Below are 18,009 nucleotides of genomic sequence, written 5' to 3' on the forward strand. Positions count from 1 at the left end.
CTTGCTAGAAGCAAATGTAAATACTGATTTGGCCATTTGTAGTCAAGGAATGCACGTTAGTGGTACCGAGTACAGTGCAGGGTTATTTGTAGCTTGTGAGGGCATGAAGTTTGGTTGCATACTTCTGACCATTTTGGTATGTGACGAAGCATACCTTTTAGTAAAGCTCCACACTGTCACCATACTTCAAGGTTTAGGAGTATATATGCTGCATCCCTCCAATACTGTAGTGTGTGTGAATATATCAAAGCTTTCGGACTATTATCCATTTACTGCATATCTAGTTCGAGGAAGACTTCTGCTCCCTCTAAAACATAACTGTTTTCACTTTTGATTTCTTACTCTGTGTAAATAATGGTGAGTAAATTTTGTTTTGGTTCAAAGAGATGCAAGGCACACCTTCAGTTGCTTGTGTATATTGAATATTTAGTGACAGTGGTATAGCCTTACAGTATAGGGGTGGCATGTCCCTTCTAAATTATATACCGCCCCAGCACTTAAAAGGGGAGGGGGGCATTTTATACGCATACATTTCACAGGCAAAAAAAAAACAAAGACACATGAATACTGTAATTGTTAATTGCATGACACACTCCTAGTACCCCTGGCATGCTCAAGAAAATGTAAGTCCTTGATTGTCTCAGCACTTGGTTGCAAAGCTGACTCTGGGATTTTGATTTTAAGGTATATATTGACAAAGCCAGCCTAAAGCAATAAGCCAGTTCACAGTTGTGTGTATGCCCAGTGTGTATGCCCAGTGTGTATGCCCAGTGTGTATGCCCAGAGTGCAAATAGACCAAGAGTACAAACAAGCCGCTCATAGCGTTACTGTTACAGTTTTTACTCAAACCGTCATTACTCTTTAAACACACTTGATAATAATAAATAAAAAGTTGAAAATCAGTAATTTCTTTCCAAAAGAGAAGAACGCTATTTTTTCTAATATTCGTCCCTTGTTAGACACGCTAGAAATATTCATCGCAATCCCATATTAAGACATGCCAATCTGAACTTGTAGGCCTAGAACCCTTCACTGCACATGTCTGATAGTACCAGGGGGCAGGGCAGTAAACCGGTGGTAAACCTACACGTTTGGACAACCGGTTTAAAGTGCAATTAGAAGCATGTTTTAAACTAGTGTTCTCCAAACGGCCATTCTTTTTAATCCTGCCTTTATTTTGCCCATAATGTACTTTGAGGGCGAAGTACAATCTTGGCCTGAGCGTTCCAGCTTGAACCATTGAAGAATTGGATTGTGTCCATCTCAGAACTTGTTATGAGGCAGTATTCCCCATGACCCATGGCTGCATTGGCCTTGTTAGCTTGTGCCCCATGCCCGCTTTGATGCAACTTGACAAATGGCATGTGTGAATAGTGCGTGAAGATAAAGTAGTAGACGGACGGTATACAACATCATGGTAATGTTTGCTAAATGACGATAATATAAGCATAGCACTGCAATATTCTCAAGCGTACTTAGCTGCTGTCATTGAGCGATAACCTACCAACGATTGCCAGTATAAAATCTGTGTAACTATATGCGTTAAACAGTTCACCGTATGTCAAGGCAGTGCCTAGTACTACCACCTCGGTTTCAGTTTAATATTACATGAGAAACACCATTACTGTGGACAAAAATCTGACTGATGTGGAGTACCGGCAACACAACACGATGCAGATCACTGGCTCTAGACTTTAATCACTCCATTGTCAATGAAAAACTTGGCAGTATTTTTTCCCTTGCAATTTTGTCTAGACCCTTAAAATATTTTTGGGACCCTCAGAAGGGTTGTGACCTCTAGTTTGCTGACCACAGGTTTAAACCACTGGTGTGCAGTAGGCCTACCTGCAAACCTTGCATTATCTGTGGTATAGGAGGTACAGCACACAATTGACTAACTGACAAACATTAGTCTGAATGCTATAATTTTGTGTCATAATCACATCCATAGCATAGGCCTACAATGTATACACCATTACCACACAGTTTTATAATTTCACAACTTAATGTCATTGTGAAGACATGTAGAGATGATAATGCAAACTGTGCATCCTGCACTTACTACCAGCAAGCTAAAACTTTCAGGCAATGAATCACAAATCACTTTTTAACAAAAGTATAATTTTTGCATGCTAATAAATATTGTGTATTGGGCATGAAAAATTAGGTCGTTAGTGCTTGAGTATGATACAGATCAAGCATACGCTGCAGTCTGCAGCCTGCAGTGGAGTAGTAGCCTGCTTTAATGTGTGGCATGCATACACATGCACTCATTTGCTTGAGTGTTTTAATTTGGTTTTACTATACAGGTCAGGTAAAGCATAGTAAATGAAAAAATGGATGCATATGATTCATCCGATACTGTAAGACTTAGTCCCATTCAGTCTGCTATCAGTGATGCACTGCCATCCTTGCCACTGGCACTTGCAAATGGAGTCCTGGATCAACTTGTGGATGTTGGAGTTGAATCTGTGGGTGATCTGAGATTTGTTACGGAGGACGACCTCTCTATGCTGAAGCCTATTAAGCGCAGAAGACTCATAGATGCGTGGTCAACTGCAGGTGAAGGTAAATATACTTTACTTAAGTAATACTGGAGCCTGGTTCTCAATAAAGAAGCCAGCTCATGCTTACATTATAATAATATGATAATGATATATTGTCAAAGGTCACTATGGTACACTGGCAATATCACATGGACACAAAATGTACCGCATGAGCAGCGATTTGGTTAAAATATTGGGGGGGGGGGGAATGGGGGCTAAATAGGCTGTGATCTTGCCTGTTCCCGGTAACTCCTTATTTCTGAGCGTGCGATTTAGTTGGGTAAATGTCAGTGTTGTTCATAGTGACCCAGCAACTCTTACACTAGTCAGGGCTGTGAAATCTCTCATTTTACGCGGAATTCCGATTTTTTAACTTCGACCGAACTTACCACTTTTTCAGACTTTTTTCAAAACCTCTCTTACACCCCTGTACTAGTAGAGGTAGTGTGATGGTGATTTATGAATAAGCTGCTGCACAGGTCTATGAGTCCTGGTTTCGGTTTTCACCGTCCCCGGCTGTTCCAGGCTCCAGTGTAGTTCTAAATTTTGCTCTTGACATGATTCATCCACTGCGAGGCTGCTGTGGGTTTCACTGTAAGTCTAACAGTTAGCTGAAATTCGGTTTTGTTTAAAAAAATGGGAAAATTGTGAAAAGTAGATATTTTGCCTAATTTAGGCTTGTAAACACGATAACGTTGACCCTACGTGGATGGATGAAGCTTATAATTGGTATGTGTTTCCCCATGATGAGTACATGATACCTATTGTTTTGGGGTTGGGTCAGAGGTCAGTATAAAATCCTTGTAAACATTAATAAGTCCAGAATGATTGTTCCTATCAAGTTGAAATTTGGTGTGTAGCAGTGGGAGGTGTAATTTTATTCTACACTCATGTAGCCTCTCCTTTCATTCAAGTTGTCACAAAAGAGGTTTTAAGATTAAAAGGAAAAATGTTTTACCTGTGCAATTTAATGGAGCGGTCCTATAAGAAGGGGTGAAGCCTATTGTTGTAGTACCATAAAATTGCCCATGCAATATAATTGAACAGTCCTACATTAAGGAGTGGGGCTTATTGCTACTAATTGATAATTATATACAGTACCTATGGGTCATTCCATATCAAATCACCAAATTTTGGGGTATGTTGTAGTTCGACATCTTTGAAAAATTCCCAAATTTATTTTATGATTGGACCACCATGAAATAAGCATATTCTGAAAATTTCAGTTGCATTGTTTTACAATTGGCCGTTTTATCACACATTGAAATTCCGCAATTTGTCGCCACCATGGCATTTTGGCATTTTCTTGACTTTTAAGGTCTCATTTCTCAGCAATTAAACATTCTACTACCTTTCTATTACAGATGCCCATAGAGTCTAACTTATAGAACAGGAACACAAAAATTTAATAAACACAAATATTGTCTTGTAGGTCAACTTAAAAGTGTCAAAATATTCGATTTTTGTACTTTTCACTAAAAAATGTGCTATTTTTAGTGATGAATTACTCCTAAATCATTGCTTCAGAGTACTTGATTCTTTCAGAAGTTATTATGTCTAGTACAAACATTACAAAATAATGATTACAATGCTTTCCTATAATATTGTAACGCTAACTCAGTCTAAGATTCTGTGGCGTCTAAATATTCCCTGCTGAGGACTGGTGGTGGTATTGAAACAAATGCGGCTTGGATGGTTGTATGTTAGTAACGACGAGCCTTAAATCTCGCTATTACATGCAAAAGATATAACACATAGATAAACGAGTAAAGAACAAGCGCTGTGTAGATTTCGCAATCTATTACTATAACCAGCCACGGTACAAACAATACATCGGCACGAAGCCCTCAATAATAGGTAGAAAACATGCACTTAACGATAATGGTCACAAACGAGGTCTCAATACCGAAGTAGAGTCCTATAACGATACGTACAAAAGTGTATAAAAGACGAACACAAGACAGATACAAGTACGACCACAATGGTCGGAGCCAGGGCTACTACCGAACCAAACGATTCAGATCGGGAGCGAAGACTGGTCACAAGTCTTGAGGTCTGCTTCAGCAGAGCTGGTGAGCAGACATCACGTGACCTGTAATTATTACGTAATGTAGCCTACGACAAATAGAGGGCGACATATATGATGACCAACGGCATCACAATATGTTTGCAAGTTGTGCAACTCTAAAGTTGCTATTTCATGCTGCGATTCAGCATGAGGTAGGGGTTTTGATGCCAATTTTTTACCAAAGTAACCATGTTAGAGCTGTCAGGGTTTTATACTTCAATTATAAGTATAAAGTTCTTACACCTAAACAAATTTCAGGGTTCTAGCTGTTCCCAATATTAATTCATGAAGTTGTGAAGTTGCTCTGATGTACAAAAGAGGTCGTCTTTGACGGCCAATAACTGAAAACGCGTCAAATTGAAAAAAAAATTGATAATTTTTTCTGGAAGAGATATAGTATCACCCTGTTTGTACAAAAAAATTCAGGAGGGTGTTTTGCCTTATTTTGAAATGAAAAATCCTCAAAGTTTGGAATTTTTACAAAAAAACGTTTTTGCCTGTTTTGATGTTCCATGTGTTTTGAGCCTGGGTATTGTACTGTACTTCAAAGTCATTCAATTCAATACTGTGCAGTTTTTAATTTCATATAAAAAAATACTATTAGCAATGAACTTGTTTTCTCCTGGTTGAATTCATTAAATTAGAAGACTTATAAAATGAATTTCAACCAGCACATACATATGTATGTACAGTGTGTACAGTACATACACTGTACTGGGTGTATATGTACGGAGTGCCATGAGTGCCAGAAGACTATGTTTAATCCTAACACTAATATACACACTGTACATATACAATTGGTTGAAATAGTAGACTTTACTATAAAATGAATTTCAACCAGTACATACATGTATGTACAGTGTGTACAGTACATACACTGTAGTGGGTGTATATGTACAGTGTGTATATTAGTGTTAGGTTTAAACATAGTTTTCTGGCACACATGGCACTCCGTACATATACACCCAGTACAATAAGGGAAAGTCGGATTGAGGCCAAACTTGGACTATAGATCCGCCATATGGATAAGGTGTGCCCTATTGTTTTTGGTGTCCACAAAGGTCACCTTCGTGTGCGAAGTTATATGGGGTCAAAGAATTTCGGTCAGAGTTAGGATGGCTGTACAGACTTGTCATGTTGTTTTTTGGAATCAGGAGATCAAACTACATCTGAAACCATGGTCAGAAGGTCACGTTAGAAAAAATGTGCTTATTTTGGGAGAAAGCAGGCGAAAAGAAAATGTTTGGTTTTGATGCTAGGTTTGGATATCAAAGGTACCTTCCGATCAAAAAAGTCAATGGGTTGACACCCTGGTGAGCTTTGTGTGTGAAGTTATACAAGGTCAAAGTTAATTTTCAGACATTTAATGCAATAACTCCCAGTGCCAAGGTGTGACACAGTTGATATTTGTACGTACAATGCTCCATAAAAGCAGAGCAGGTCTCCGGTGTTGCTGGTTTTGCATTTCAGATGAAAAATGAAACACTCACAGCATCAGGCTTCTGCATTGTGCACGTTCAACTTGGCTACGAAAGTGATTGCATGTGTGCACAACAACATTTACTGCACCACATTAGGCAGTCGGAAAATCTGGCAATCCTACTGTAGAACGGACACAATTCTACCGTCGCATATCGCCGTCGCGTACCGTTCGTGCATGTCGAAATGCGCAATGTTTTGCAATATTTAAGCTTCTCCTTCGACTTCGTCGCCATACGGAAAGTTAAAAATGGAAGCTGGCCTAGGGGATTAATCGTATGAACATGAAAGTTCGTGATGGCTTCGTGGAATTGCAGGTAGGCCTAGGCTATTGAATCTGCTGTGACTTTGTACATTATTTTCCACATGGTCATAATAGAATTGGACATGTACCAGTTCTGCGAAATGTCAATCAAAGACAGTTTTACCCAATCGTAACTCTGATTTGTTGTGCATACGTGCATGTCATAGTAGACTCCCAGGTGCAGCTGGATTGTGCGACAATAAACTGAGCATGCAAACATTGCACATGTGCTACGATTGAGATCTATGTGAACACTTATTGCAGTCCCTCGTACTAAGTTAGACCTAGACAGGGGCTAGGCCTATAGAAATCTATGCGGGATTATCCCGCAGAAGATTCTGGCTGTAGATGTGCAAATGACATAATTTTGAGCCTTAATTAGTGCGAATGCTGTCATGTGACACTTGCATCTTCGGGCATATTCTTGGCAGCCAGGGAAAATACAGTTTTTGGGGGAAAAATACAAATTTTTGTCTCTCAAGTACAGTTTTAGCACTTGAAAAGTTGGCAGGTCTGGTAAACCCATTTAAACATTTCAGCAAATAAAAGTAATTGCGTGACCATGTCGGTTATTTTTCATGACCGCAGACAGCCCAACTCTCCAAAGGAGACATGTTTTCCTTAACTTTTGTTATTCTGGGCCTTGTTCCTCAGTTTTCAAAATTAGTTAATCACATCAATCACATAGCAATAATGAGTACAGGTCAGAGACCATAACCCATCCATATTCTATGTAGAATTCTGCAAATGTCACCCATGTTAGATTTGGCAGAAATACAGCTAGGCTTACTGTATGTACTTCGACAATATGAAAGCCCCACTGTGTCTGCAGTGGTCATTGTTCAATGAAGGCAAATCCTCTGTAAACAATTGCTTGAAAGCATTTAATTGACAATTTATCTAAACTAGCCCAGTGCAGGGGTGCACTACATAACCTTTTTGACCACTTGGCTGTAATAATAAAGATAGAACAGGGAGGGACAGGATCATACGTGTACCGGACCCCTGGGGGATGGAGGGCGGAATTTGTTTTGCCCCAAAACTTGCCTTATCCACACTACTGTGCAGGTGGCATGCAAAGTAAAAATTCACTCAACAGAAAATCGGCCTGGCAGTTCCATGCCAAATCTTTTGCCTAAAATGTTCTGATTTTTAGCTCAAACCAGCTATGCTGGTTGAGCTATTGTGATGGGACTGTCACTCTATCTATCCAGTGTAAATTTTTTCTTTTTCTGCTGCCAAATGTTTGTTCTTTGACAGATGTTAACCAAACTTGGAGACAATGTTCATTTACTGATGGTGCATCTTTTACCTTCTGAAGGTCAAGGTTAAAGGTCATTTAAGGTGCATAATGAGCTATTTTGTAAACAAATTGGAAAAACTGCAAAATGCTACTTCTCCTACAAAAACAATAGATTTTCTTGAAATTGGGTTATAATGTTCTGTAGGTGGTGCTTCCTATAAATTCTACACATATTTTTGATAGATGTTCATATATAATGTCAGTAGCAATGAAACAGTAAAATCAGAGAAAAAAGTTTTATAGGCCCTCACTGGCTTAGTCTTCGATGGATGTTGACCCAACTTAGATATAATGTTCATTGACTGCTTTATCACCTTTGACCATCTGAAAGTCAAGGTCAAAGGTCACCAGAGGCTAAAGTCTGAAAACCTTGTACACAAAAGTCTGCAATGCTGTTAGAGCAGGATCAAAGTTGCACAAAGCATATCTATGTCAGTCAATGAATTACTAAGCTGTTTGGCTTTCTGGATTAAATAAAAAACACCAACTCTGCAGGCTCTTAACATTCTTGGGACAGTCAAACTTATGCGCTGACCTAATGTTCTACAGTATTAATAACTATTTTGTGTATGGTTATTCTCATTCAAAGATACTGCTCCAGAGAATGTGCTGAGTGAGGGAGAGGAAACCGTTGACCTGGATACCTCAACACTGTCAACAGAATCGACACCAGACATACACACTCAACCTTCCAGAGACCAGTGCGCAGGAAACTGGGCTGATACGTTCGAAGTCCATTGGAGCAAGATGTCTAAAAACTTAAACAATTGCTTAAAGAAAAAGAAGAGACCAGCCCCCAGAGAAAGAAGGGAAATGATCAGAGTAATCTGTGATGACATTTTCAAACTTGATGAAAGCCCAGGCCGGAAAAACTTGGTCACTGTTGCTAAAAAGGTTGTGAGTGCGTACCCTGCGAGTTTCAGGGACGACATTGGAGGTGAAGTTATTGGTGATGGCACGGCTTCTATCTTGAAGCAACTCGAAAACAGAGTAAACAATTTAAAAAGAGATGAAAGCTACCTCCCGGTTCCATCTGTTTCATCTTCAATGACTAGTACTTCCGATGAAGAAGTGACCGAACCGAAGACAAAACGCATCAAGAAGAGGGACTCGTATGGTTGCATAAACTGGCAACCGGGAGGGTTCCCTGAGGGAGAGACTGAGGCCACTCAGAAAGAGAAGATTCTTGCATTGAAGGAAATGTATGCAGCTGGCAAGAAAGACTGGGATGAAGACCTAATCACATCGCACATGCAAAGTGTGTATTTCTCAATCCGCACTTTGATTAATTCAAAGAGTGTCACCATTGAAGGTCTGTTGGAGGAATACCCCTTTCTGTCAGAAAAATTGGGTATGTTTTTGCACTTCAAGGAGCTTGTTGGAATCGATCTTCTGCCAACGCTGGAGCATTCCTTGGAGACCAAAGGGCGCCGCATCCTGCGGTACTTTCGTAAGTGTCCCACAAAGAGCATCACCATGAAAGACACTCTGAAGAACATTGAGACTATGAAGCTGGAAGCTCAGAACAATTCTGCAGAGCTGCCTGGCTTGATTTGCCTCCTGGCAAGCTACTTTGGAGAAGATGCTAGTTCTTTTTTGCATCTTTCACAGGTTGGTATGGAGAGGCATATCTGTATTCAAACTATAGGGCCTACTGGGTGTGGTTTGTTGGCATGCAGTACATTCTGTATTAAAGTACTTTTGTGGTTAGTGCAACATAAAAGGGTCAAAAGATAACATTAATCCTGCAATACAGCAAGTAATGGAACTGGAGGCTGGCCAATTGGCACGGCCTGTCATCATGCCATGGATTGGTACTGCTTTTGGTGGATAACACCTGTGTACTGTATGTATGTTGCATAAATGTAGAAATTAGAAAAACGTTTATGAAAATAATTCAATAAGTAGTCCGTTTAGGCTGGGGTTAAATCAGCCTCAAAAATTCAGTAAAAACCCAGAAATTGCTTCATTAAGAATCAAATTGAATCTTCTAATTCTATAGATGCAGGGTTCCCAGCCTTACCTGGAAAAGTCATGGAATTTAAATAAGATGCTTTCAATCCTGGAAAAGTCATAGAATTTGAGGCAAAATGCTTCAAAACCTGGAAAAATCATGGAATTTGATTAGCCAAAGAGACAACGTTTCATTTTATATCCAAACACGGAAGAATTGAGTGGCTATGGTGGCTTTTTAGTGTGGTTGTGTTACACGAACTAAAGCATCTCAGCACTAAAAAGCCAAAAGGGAGTAGCGCCCCTTGCCTCCAGAGCTGTTTCTCCTATTACAGTACATGATAATGTGGCCTAAGCTAACATTATTGTGTAAAAGGAGAAGTACTAAGTGTACCCCCAAATAAGAATTCCAAAAACAGCACTAAAATGATTGTCCTGCAAATTGTTTTGTATATTTTTGACTAAGTTCTTTACGTCGGATGCAAGGATTCAACCACAATTTGCTGACAGGTTTCATTTGAAGGCTAGGGCTCACTCTGAAAACCCCAGACTGAATGGAACTTCATATGCATAACAAGTTTAGAGAATTAAAAATGTATGAATAAAATGATATGCCCAAAAAAGAAAGCCACTGTGAATTATGCAATATCAACTTAGCAGATTCATGACACATATTATTTTGTCAAATCTACAAGGTTAACCTGATCAAGTTGGTAAACCTTAGTTAGGGCAAGTAAATGGTAGAATATCTTAGGAAGATCTCACACTTGGTTAGCTTTCCATGGATCAAAGAATGCCAATATTGAACGTTACAACATTGATTGTGAAAATGACCATACACATGTGTTGCTTAGTGTCTTCCTGTTGTTAGTCAATACAAGTCCTCTCCTTTTAGTCGCCTCTTATGCCATGCAGAGAAAAATACATGGCACTTCTATACCTTAGAGGGATCCATCCTCTCTGAGCTATGAGGATGTTCCATTCTTGGCTGCTATTTATGCCTGGAAAACCACAACTACACAAACTGCACTGCACAGTATGTATTTATATCGTTACAAAATTACAAATCACATTTACTTACCCATTAATAAGGAGATATCTCTTTTATCAGGAGACCAACACAGTTGAAGAGGTGGCAGATGAAATTGGATCGCCATCACCCTGCATCGTTGTTTTTGGTAAGTGAGCATTTTTAAGCAAATCACCGGAATAATGATCAGGTCTGAGTGTGGTTTACCTTTGAAAAAATGTATCTTAATCTTCCTTTTCATGTTTTCAGAGTCAGATATATGCCAACTGACTACAAATTTGCCGACTGTCTCATGCCAAAGGCTCCAAACAGTTACTATAAAACTACAACTCTATTGTCCTCGTTAGAGGCCACGGAATAATACAGTGAATATTTGGCCCAAAGATCCGTTTGCAAAATTCGGCGCTTGAGAACCCACTTGTTTTATTGGGAAAATCATGTGGACATCTTTTTTTTTTGGTAGGTCCTACACTGCTGGCAGGAAGGCATTTCGGGATTGTTGTAGACAAGGTCCCAGTCAACAACCACAAGATCAATGATTTTGCCATTTCCCTGGGGATGCTCTTTGCTAGTTTCTATGCATTCAACATATCCTGCAAAGGGTGCAGTGACCATGGAGTTCATTCAACGGTGAGTATTGCAACTGATTGTCAGGTGGAGAGTGGTAGTACCCGTTTTTCAGCTTTCTTCTATCTTAGCATTCAGCACCAAAGACATCAGACCTTCTTAGAATGTGGTTTGTGCACATAATGGACCCCCTTGCCCCATGCTGGTTGAGCTAGTCTGTCAACAATTGCCTTTTTGGCCCCAGATAGTTATTCATTGATGGATGTTGACCAAACTTGGACACAATGTTCATTGACCCTTGGACATCTTTGATCTTGTGAAAGTCAAGGTCAAAGGTCATTAAAGGGGCACAATAGGTCATTGTGTGAAAAATTACAAAATGCATCTCCTACAAAGAGCATTCGGTTTCATTGAGACTTTGTCATAATGTACATTGGGTGGTGCTCCTTTTAGCTTGTCCGTAAATTTTTAATGCAACGTCATATAATGCCGTTTGAGTTAAAACAGTAAAATTTGGTGAAAAGAAGTATAGGCCCCCAAACGGTCATATTTTGATGGATGTTGACCAAACTTGGCCACTGTTCATTGACCCCTGGGACATCTTTGACCTTGTGAAGGTCAAAGGTCATTAAAGGGGCACAATAGGCTCCAAAATGCATCTTCTCCTACAAATAGCATTTGATTTTCTTGAAACTTTGTCATAATGTCCCTTAGGTGGTGCTCCTTTCAGCTTGTTCGTCGATTTTGAATGGAACATCATATAATGCTGTTAAATTGAAATCCCAAATCAGCTGCTGGAAATAACTTTGGTGCACAGCCTACCCCCCCCCCCTACAACTCTTGCAAAAGTCATCAGTCATTTGATTACATTGTAATGCATGCTTTCCTGTTCATCCCACAGGTGCTTTGTTGGACTTAATCCGAACACCTCTGCTAAAAGTAAGCTGAAGTCTGCAGTGCATCCGAAGGTGGTCACTCTGTTGGGGCAGATGAAAGACTTCGAAAGCGAGTGGGACCTGTAGGACAGGTTGACGTGTTGGTCCTTAGTACGGTTGTACAGTTTTTCTGCAAAAGCTACTTAAGTAGGCGGTGGAATAGTAGTACGTATGTGACAAAATTATTAAGGACATGACAGAGGTTCTGTGCCAGTTGCAGAATGACAAACTTGATTGAACTGCTGTTTACTCGATGTGTCTCAAAGAGATTTCACTAAGAACATTTAGGTAACTAATCTAAGTCTGTTTCATTGCCTTACTTTTTTGTTACTGTACCGGACACTCAATAGGTCTGTCTGGTTAGGTGTTATGTTTTTTTACATGTCTCATATGATCATTGTTGATAACTTGCCACCGAATAAAAATTTGTAAGCCATCGGCATCACCATTTTCTGTACAAATTGTATGGCAATATGACCCTTTCTTTCTTTGAAGAAAAGTTTATAGTGTTCGTAGGTGGCAATATGATTCTTTCTGTATTGGGTGAAATGGATGTCTGTGATTGCCTGTCATTGGGTTTCCTATCTTTTGTGCCATGGGTGCCAAAGTTTGTTCCCTGCAACCATGTCTCAGTAGTAGATTCCTTTTCCAATAGTTTGATCTAGAACATCTGTCTTCACCTTGAGGCTGGAGTTTAATCCGCAGGGAGGATTGTAAATTTGTCTATCTGGAGAAATCCCTGTTCAGATCACAACAAAGACTCTAATAGTGGGGGCTGCGACAATTAATATTGGTCAGTTTGTACATGTTGCTTAGCATAAATAATGGGCATCATTTGCTAAACCAGACTGTTACAAATTTATATAGGCATAAAACCATGTCTAATGCTAACCCTGGCAGGTTGCTTACTAACCATACCATCCTATTTTAAAGGGCTGTGGTGTTTTTTTCTGAGATAAACATAAAATAGCCTAGAATTGTTTTACACATGTATGTAAAGCAATGAATTGATTCACTCAAACAATGTGCAGTAGCAAGCGATCATATCAATGGCTTAAAGCACTTTAAATTGTGCCAGAGAGACTTGTGCTTTGCAATGGTGGCATGGTGCCCTATTTCCCCTCTTCAACCTCCCAAAAGAAATAATGGTAGTTCCTATTACGTCATTTCTGTGCTGGTTTTGGTGCTGCTCATATTTATGTTATGAAAAATGTTTCCTGGAAGTTAACAGCAGGTGTCTAAGGTCTTGTGTGACTGCACCTGCAGCCTTGGGTAGACCCCCCCCCCACCCCCAGTTTCCTCTGAAGAAAATGGAATCTGGGTTATAAACTGGTTGCTGTCAGGGAAATCCTAATACGACATTGAGAAAACGACTTTGAAGTAATGCCAATTTTCTTTCAATGGATTTTCTTTGAGTCAGGTGATGTTCACATTTTTTAAAGGAGATTTACTGACCTGATAAATTTAAAAGTTTTCAGTTATTTGTTTATGCCAGATACTTAATAAAGAAGTTCAGTAAACTGGGTGGTATTTTAAAAACTTTAGCTTTTGATGTTAATTTTTTATTTGTTATGTGACAGTTTAATCTTTGAAAAGGTCTTTAAAAGCTCCATTACACTTCTTAAATGCAATTTGTTGTTCAAATTGCAATATTTTTCATAGAAAGCCTACAATTTTACTCAGCTTTGTCGCCGATATCTCTTTGGAATTGAGATAGATAGTTCAAACAGTAGTTTGGCTATATCAACAAATTGTTATGGTCATAACTCTCGTTCTCTTCTACGGAAGAAGTTGGACACTACTAGTGCATGGTAATGGATGATTAAATATTCGCAGCAGTGTCTGATGTCCACTGTTCATGTTTTTGATTCCTTGATTTCAGTTTGAGGTATCTATAAAGTCAAGGATGGATGGAAGAAGGTTGTACAACAGAGATTAAAGTTCGGAAACCTTGCTAACATGATAAGTCTAGAATGATCTGTCTGATCAAGCGTAAATTATTAAGCGTGTAGCTTTTTTATGGGAAGAAGAGAAACCTATTGTTTCTGGGGTAATTTTTTGACCAAAAATGTTTTTTTTTTCTTTTAAACAACCAAATTTTAGCTTCTACCATGCTAACTTTTCCAGGTCTGGACAGGTGAGGACATACTTGGTATGTAATTTTCCTGTGATGAGCACTTCACCCCTGTTGTTTTGGGGTTAGGTTAAACGTTATCTAGTTAACAGTCATGAAAACTTGTAAACGGAAGTCCAGAATGCTTGGTACAATCAAGTTAAAATTGATTGTATAGCTTGCTTATGGAAGAATATGCACATTAATGTTGTTGGTGTGGACTGACATTTTCAGTTAAAAGGGAAAATAGTGACATACTTCTTCATGAGTAGAACATGAATGTCAAAGGTCATCTGAGGTCAACAAAGATAAATGTAGTCAAGGAATCACTAAGCCTTTAGCTCCCTGGTTTAACTAATTGTTGTTAACAGATCTATGAGCTCCCATTTAATCATCCCTGTAACATGTAAGCCATGAAACTATGGACAGCTCATGTGACTGGAGTAAGAAGCAAAAAGTACAAAATGATCATTTTTTTCATTTTTTCACATTTGCGTCGTTTTGAGTGTTAGAGGAATAAAACTTGAACTGTCATGTATATTTTTGTTTTTGTTCTCTCTTTGTAAGGTTACGGAAGTTTACAGTAACCATATTCAAAATATTTGCACCTGACGGTTAAAAGCTAAAATGGTTTTTAAATTTACTGTGAGAATCTGTGAAATAAATACACCTGGCACGATGGAAACAATCTTTAAAATATTGACACGTGGTAATACCTGTAGAAAGGTTGAAGTGTCTTTTAAATTTACAGTGTAAAATCTTTAATATATTTAAAATCTTTAAGCTACAGCTGTAGCAGTAAAAAAAGCTGAAATGGTTTGTAACTTTACAGAAACAGTCATGAAAATAATGACACCTGTCAATAAAATACTGAATTGTCTTGTAAATTTACAGTGACAAGTCTTCAGTATATGTCAAATTATGGCACCTGACAGTAAAAATCTGTAATGGTATGTAAATTTACTGTGAAAATCTTTAAAATGAAAACACCTTGCAGTAACAAAGCTGAATTGTCATGTAAATTTACAGTGACAAATCTTCAATATACTTTTAAAAAACTTGCACCTGACAGTAAAAAAGCTGAAATGGTTTGTAAATTTACTGTGCAAATCTTTAAAAGGAAAATAACTGACAGTAAAAAAGCTGAAATGGTTTATAAATTTACAGAAACATTCTTGAAAATAATAACATCTGGTAATAAAAAGGATGAAGCGTCTTGTAAATTTACAGTGAAAAATCTTTAAAATAATAACACCTGACCGTAAACAAACAAAAGTGGTTTGTAAATTGACATTCACAATCTTTAATTTATACATGAGATCCTGTAGAATAACACCAACGAAATGTTTTGAAATACAGAGTAAAGTTATTTTACATTTCAAATCCGCAATTCTATGTAAATTATTAGTCAAAAAACAGTAGGTACCTGTTGAATATCACTACCTGACAGTAAATAAACGTAAAAAGTGTGTAAATTAACGTTAACAATTTACAGAATTACTGTAATTTTACAACTCCAAACAGTTTGTGCAAAAAACAGAAAGGGCTGTAAAATTATTTTACAGTAACTTTCTGTAATTTGAAAAACAAAATGGATTGTAAAATAAACAGTTTTTAAATGTAAAATTATTAAAACAGATGTTCTGTTAAATTACAGGATTTGTTTGGAAACTGCGTTACCAAACAAAAAAAGTAATTTATCAGAATTTTTTTTAACAGTGTACCTACAAACCTTTTCTGCTACACCCCTTTTTTATCATCATTGAACAACCATTCCAATTGTTATTCTGCTTGCATACAGTGCTTTCTCAATTGACTTGAATTGTGATCAATCATAACATTGAGTTGCTTTTTATAGTTATTGGGATCATTTGCTTGATCCTATGAAGTTTTACAGTACCTAAAGGAGTAAACATCTAAGAATGTCTGCAAAGGTAAAATACTAACTGTATCCAAGGACAGTATTTAACTTATCCCAATATGAGGTTCAACTGCATTATACCATACTGCAGCTTTAAACAACTACATACACATAAACCTGCAAAACCAAGAAATATGCCTCCTCCCAACCCATTGCCTTCTCAGGTATGCACAGTATGCCTTCATTATTAGCAATCATGGCTGGTGAAAGACATATAAATTGATAAACTAAATTATTATTTTCATTTGGAATGTCCAGCCAAATCAGTCTCCATGTGATTACTGTCATGTCTTTCTGCTACTACTGCTCCATGAAACTTTCTCTATGAGGCTTCTTATGCCCTTCAGCATGTCTCTTGACATAAATAAAATGAAAAGATAAAAAGTTTCAACACAATATGCATGAAAATATGAGTGTAATGTCAGGTATTTTGTGTGAAGTATTTGCCAGTTTTGCACACTTTTGGCAAAAGTTTTGCTCACTGCCATAGGTAAAATTATTGAATTTCTTCTCATACAATGTCTGAAAATTTTGCCAACAGATGATTGAACGAACACCGGCCCAGTGACTAAACGGAGAGGATGAACATTTCTAGTTGCCAGAGAAATGCTTGTGGTTGCAATTGTGACCTTGCAGAGGAAATTGCATCCAACTTTCACAAAAATCCATCACAAAAAGAGTTTCCAGAGCACTTAAACAACTATAGATAAATGTAATACAGCTAATCCATTAAAACCACACTCAAGTTGTGAAATTTTAACCCTAAATATGTATAGCTATTTTAATACTACTGATAAGTTACCACTGTAAATGGTCATATACAGTGTACCAAAAGATTGAGTGATTTGCAAACCCTGAAACTGGCATGTTGTATGATATGCTGCAGGTTTCCTGTAAACAAGGCTCTACTTGATTCATAAATAAGTACTCGACCACATCATGTGTCAAGGTGAAAGAAAAAGACATAATTTTATAGAATTCCTAAATACAAACGCTGCTAGCACAGACATGGTGAACACACTTACTACCTTGATCTATTACATGTTAATATGAGTAGGAAGCTAATTGTATTATGCCAATTTTGAGCTGTCTACATAACTTAGTTCAATCTTTTGTCAAGCAATCCCACTTGCCTCAAACACGAGACTGCAGGGTTTAAAGTTGGTAAAGGATGGCTAAGCCAAAGGCTGTCATACAGTTGCAGTGCTATGAGGGGTTTTCACACTGCCCATTCAGCAGTTACTTCAAAAATGTACTGTAGAAAGATGAATAACAGATGGATAACAGCTAGATAGATTGACAGAGTGAAGATGCTGAGTCACAATATATCAAGTGGCATAGCTGGTTCGAGCTAAAAGTTACATTCCAATATGGGGGAGTCTTTCAAATATCCAGTTGCTCAGACTTACACCAGTATTTTACATACACTGTGCTTGCTCTCCATTAACCAGGTGCCACTCCATTAAATAACAACATTTCGCTCCAGAGTCTTTGTCCATAGGAGGCATCCATCATGGACATACTGTTATTTATCATGATGGCAACTTTCATAGACCAGTCATGGAACCATGCAAAATATTTTGTGTGTCTTTGAGTGCAGCTTTACTTTCCAATGTTTTTGGTTGTGCTTCTACTGCTACTACTACTATCCTACTATCCTATTTTATCAGCATGTTAACGATCATTGACATCTACTGCAGGGTGTGTTGTCAGGAAACCATCTTTGGAAAGATTAAGGCCAGACTAGATAGTCATGCTTTTGAATGACATATGAAGTTCTCTTGGATCT

At 38.1% G+C, this 18,009-nt stretch overlaps 1 protein-coding gene across 1 annotated transcript; it reads left to right on the forward strand.

Moving 5' to 3' along the window:
- Positions 1-2,148: 2,148 nt before the first annotated feature.
- LOC139972109 (uncharacterized) lies at positions 2,149-14,837 on the forward strand. The gene is made up of 5 exons (XM_071979046.1): positions 2,149-2,569; positions 8,291-9,312; positions 10,766-10,832; positions 11,148-11,314; positions 12,153-14,837. Exons 1-5 carry the CDS (start codon positions 2,338-2,340, stop codon positions 12,168-12,170), a joined length of 1,506 nt encoding a protein of 501 aa, XP_071835147.1. The 5' UTR covers positions 2,149-2,337; the 3' UTR covers positions 12,171-14,837.
- Positions 14,838-18,009: the final 3,172 nt, after the last annotated feature.

The sequence above is a fragment of the Apostichopus japonicus genome, chromosome 8, assembly GCF_037975245.1.
Source record: "Apostichopus japonicus isolate 1M-3 chromosome 8, ASM3797524v1, whole genome shotgun sequence".
NCBI classification, from domain to species: Eukaryota; Metazoa; Echinodermata; class Holothuroidea; order Aspidochirotida; family Stichopodidae; genus Apostichopus; species Apostichopus japonicus.

Bases quoted from the DNA above. Each gene is read 5' to 3' on its own strand.
- LOC139972109 (XM_071979046.1), top strand. From the start codon at position 2,338: ATGGATGCATATGATTCATCCGATACTGTAAGACTTAGTCCCATTCAG. The intron at 2,570-8,290 runs GTAAATATACTT...TCTCATTCAAAG, and splicing joins GTGGTCAACTGCAGGTGAAG to ATACTGCTCCAGAGAATGTG. The intron at 9,313-10,765 runs GTTGGTATGGAG...CTCTTTTATCAG, and splicing joins CTTTTTTGCATCTTTCACAG to GAGACCAACACAGTTGAAGA.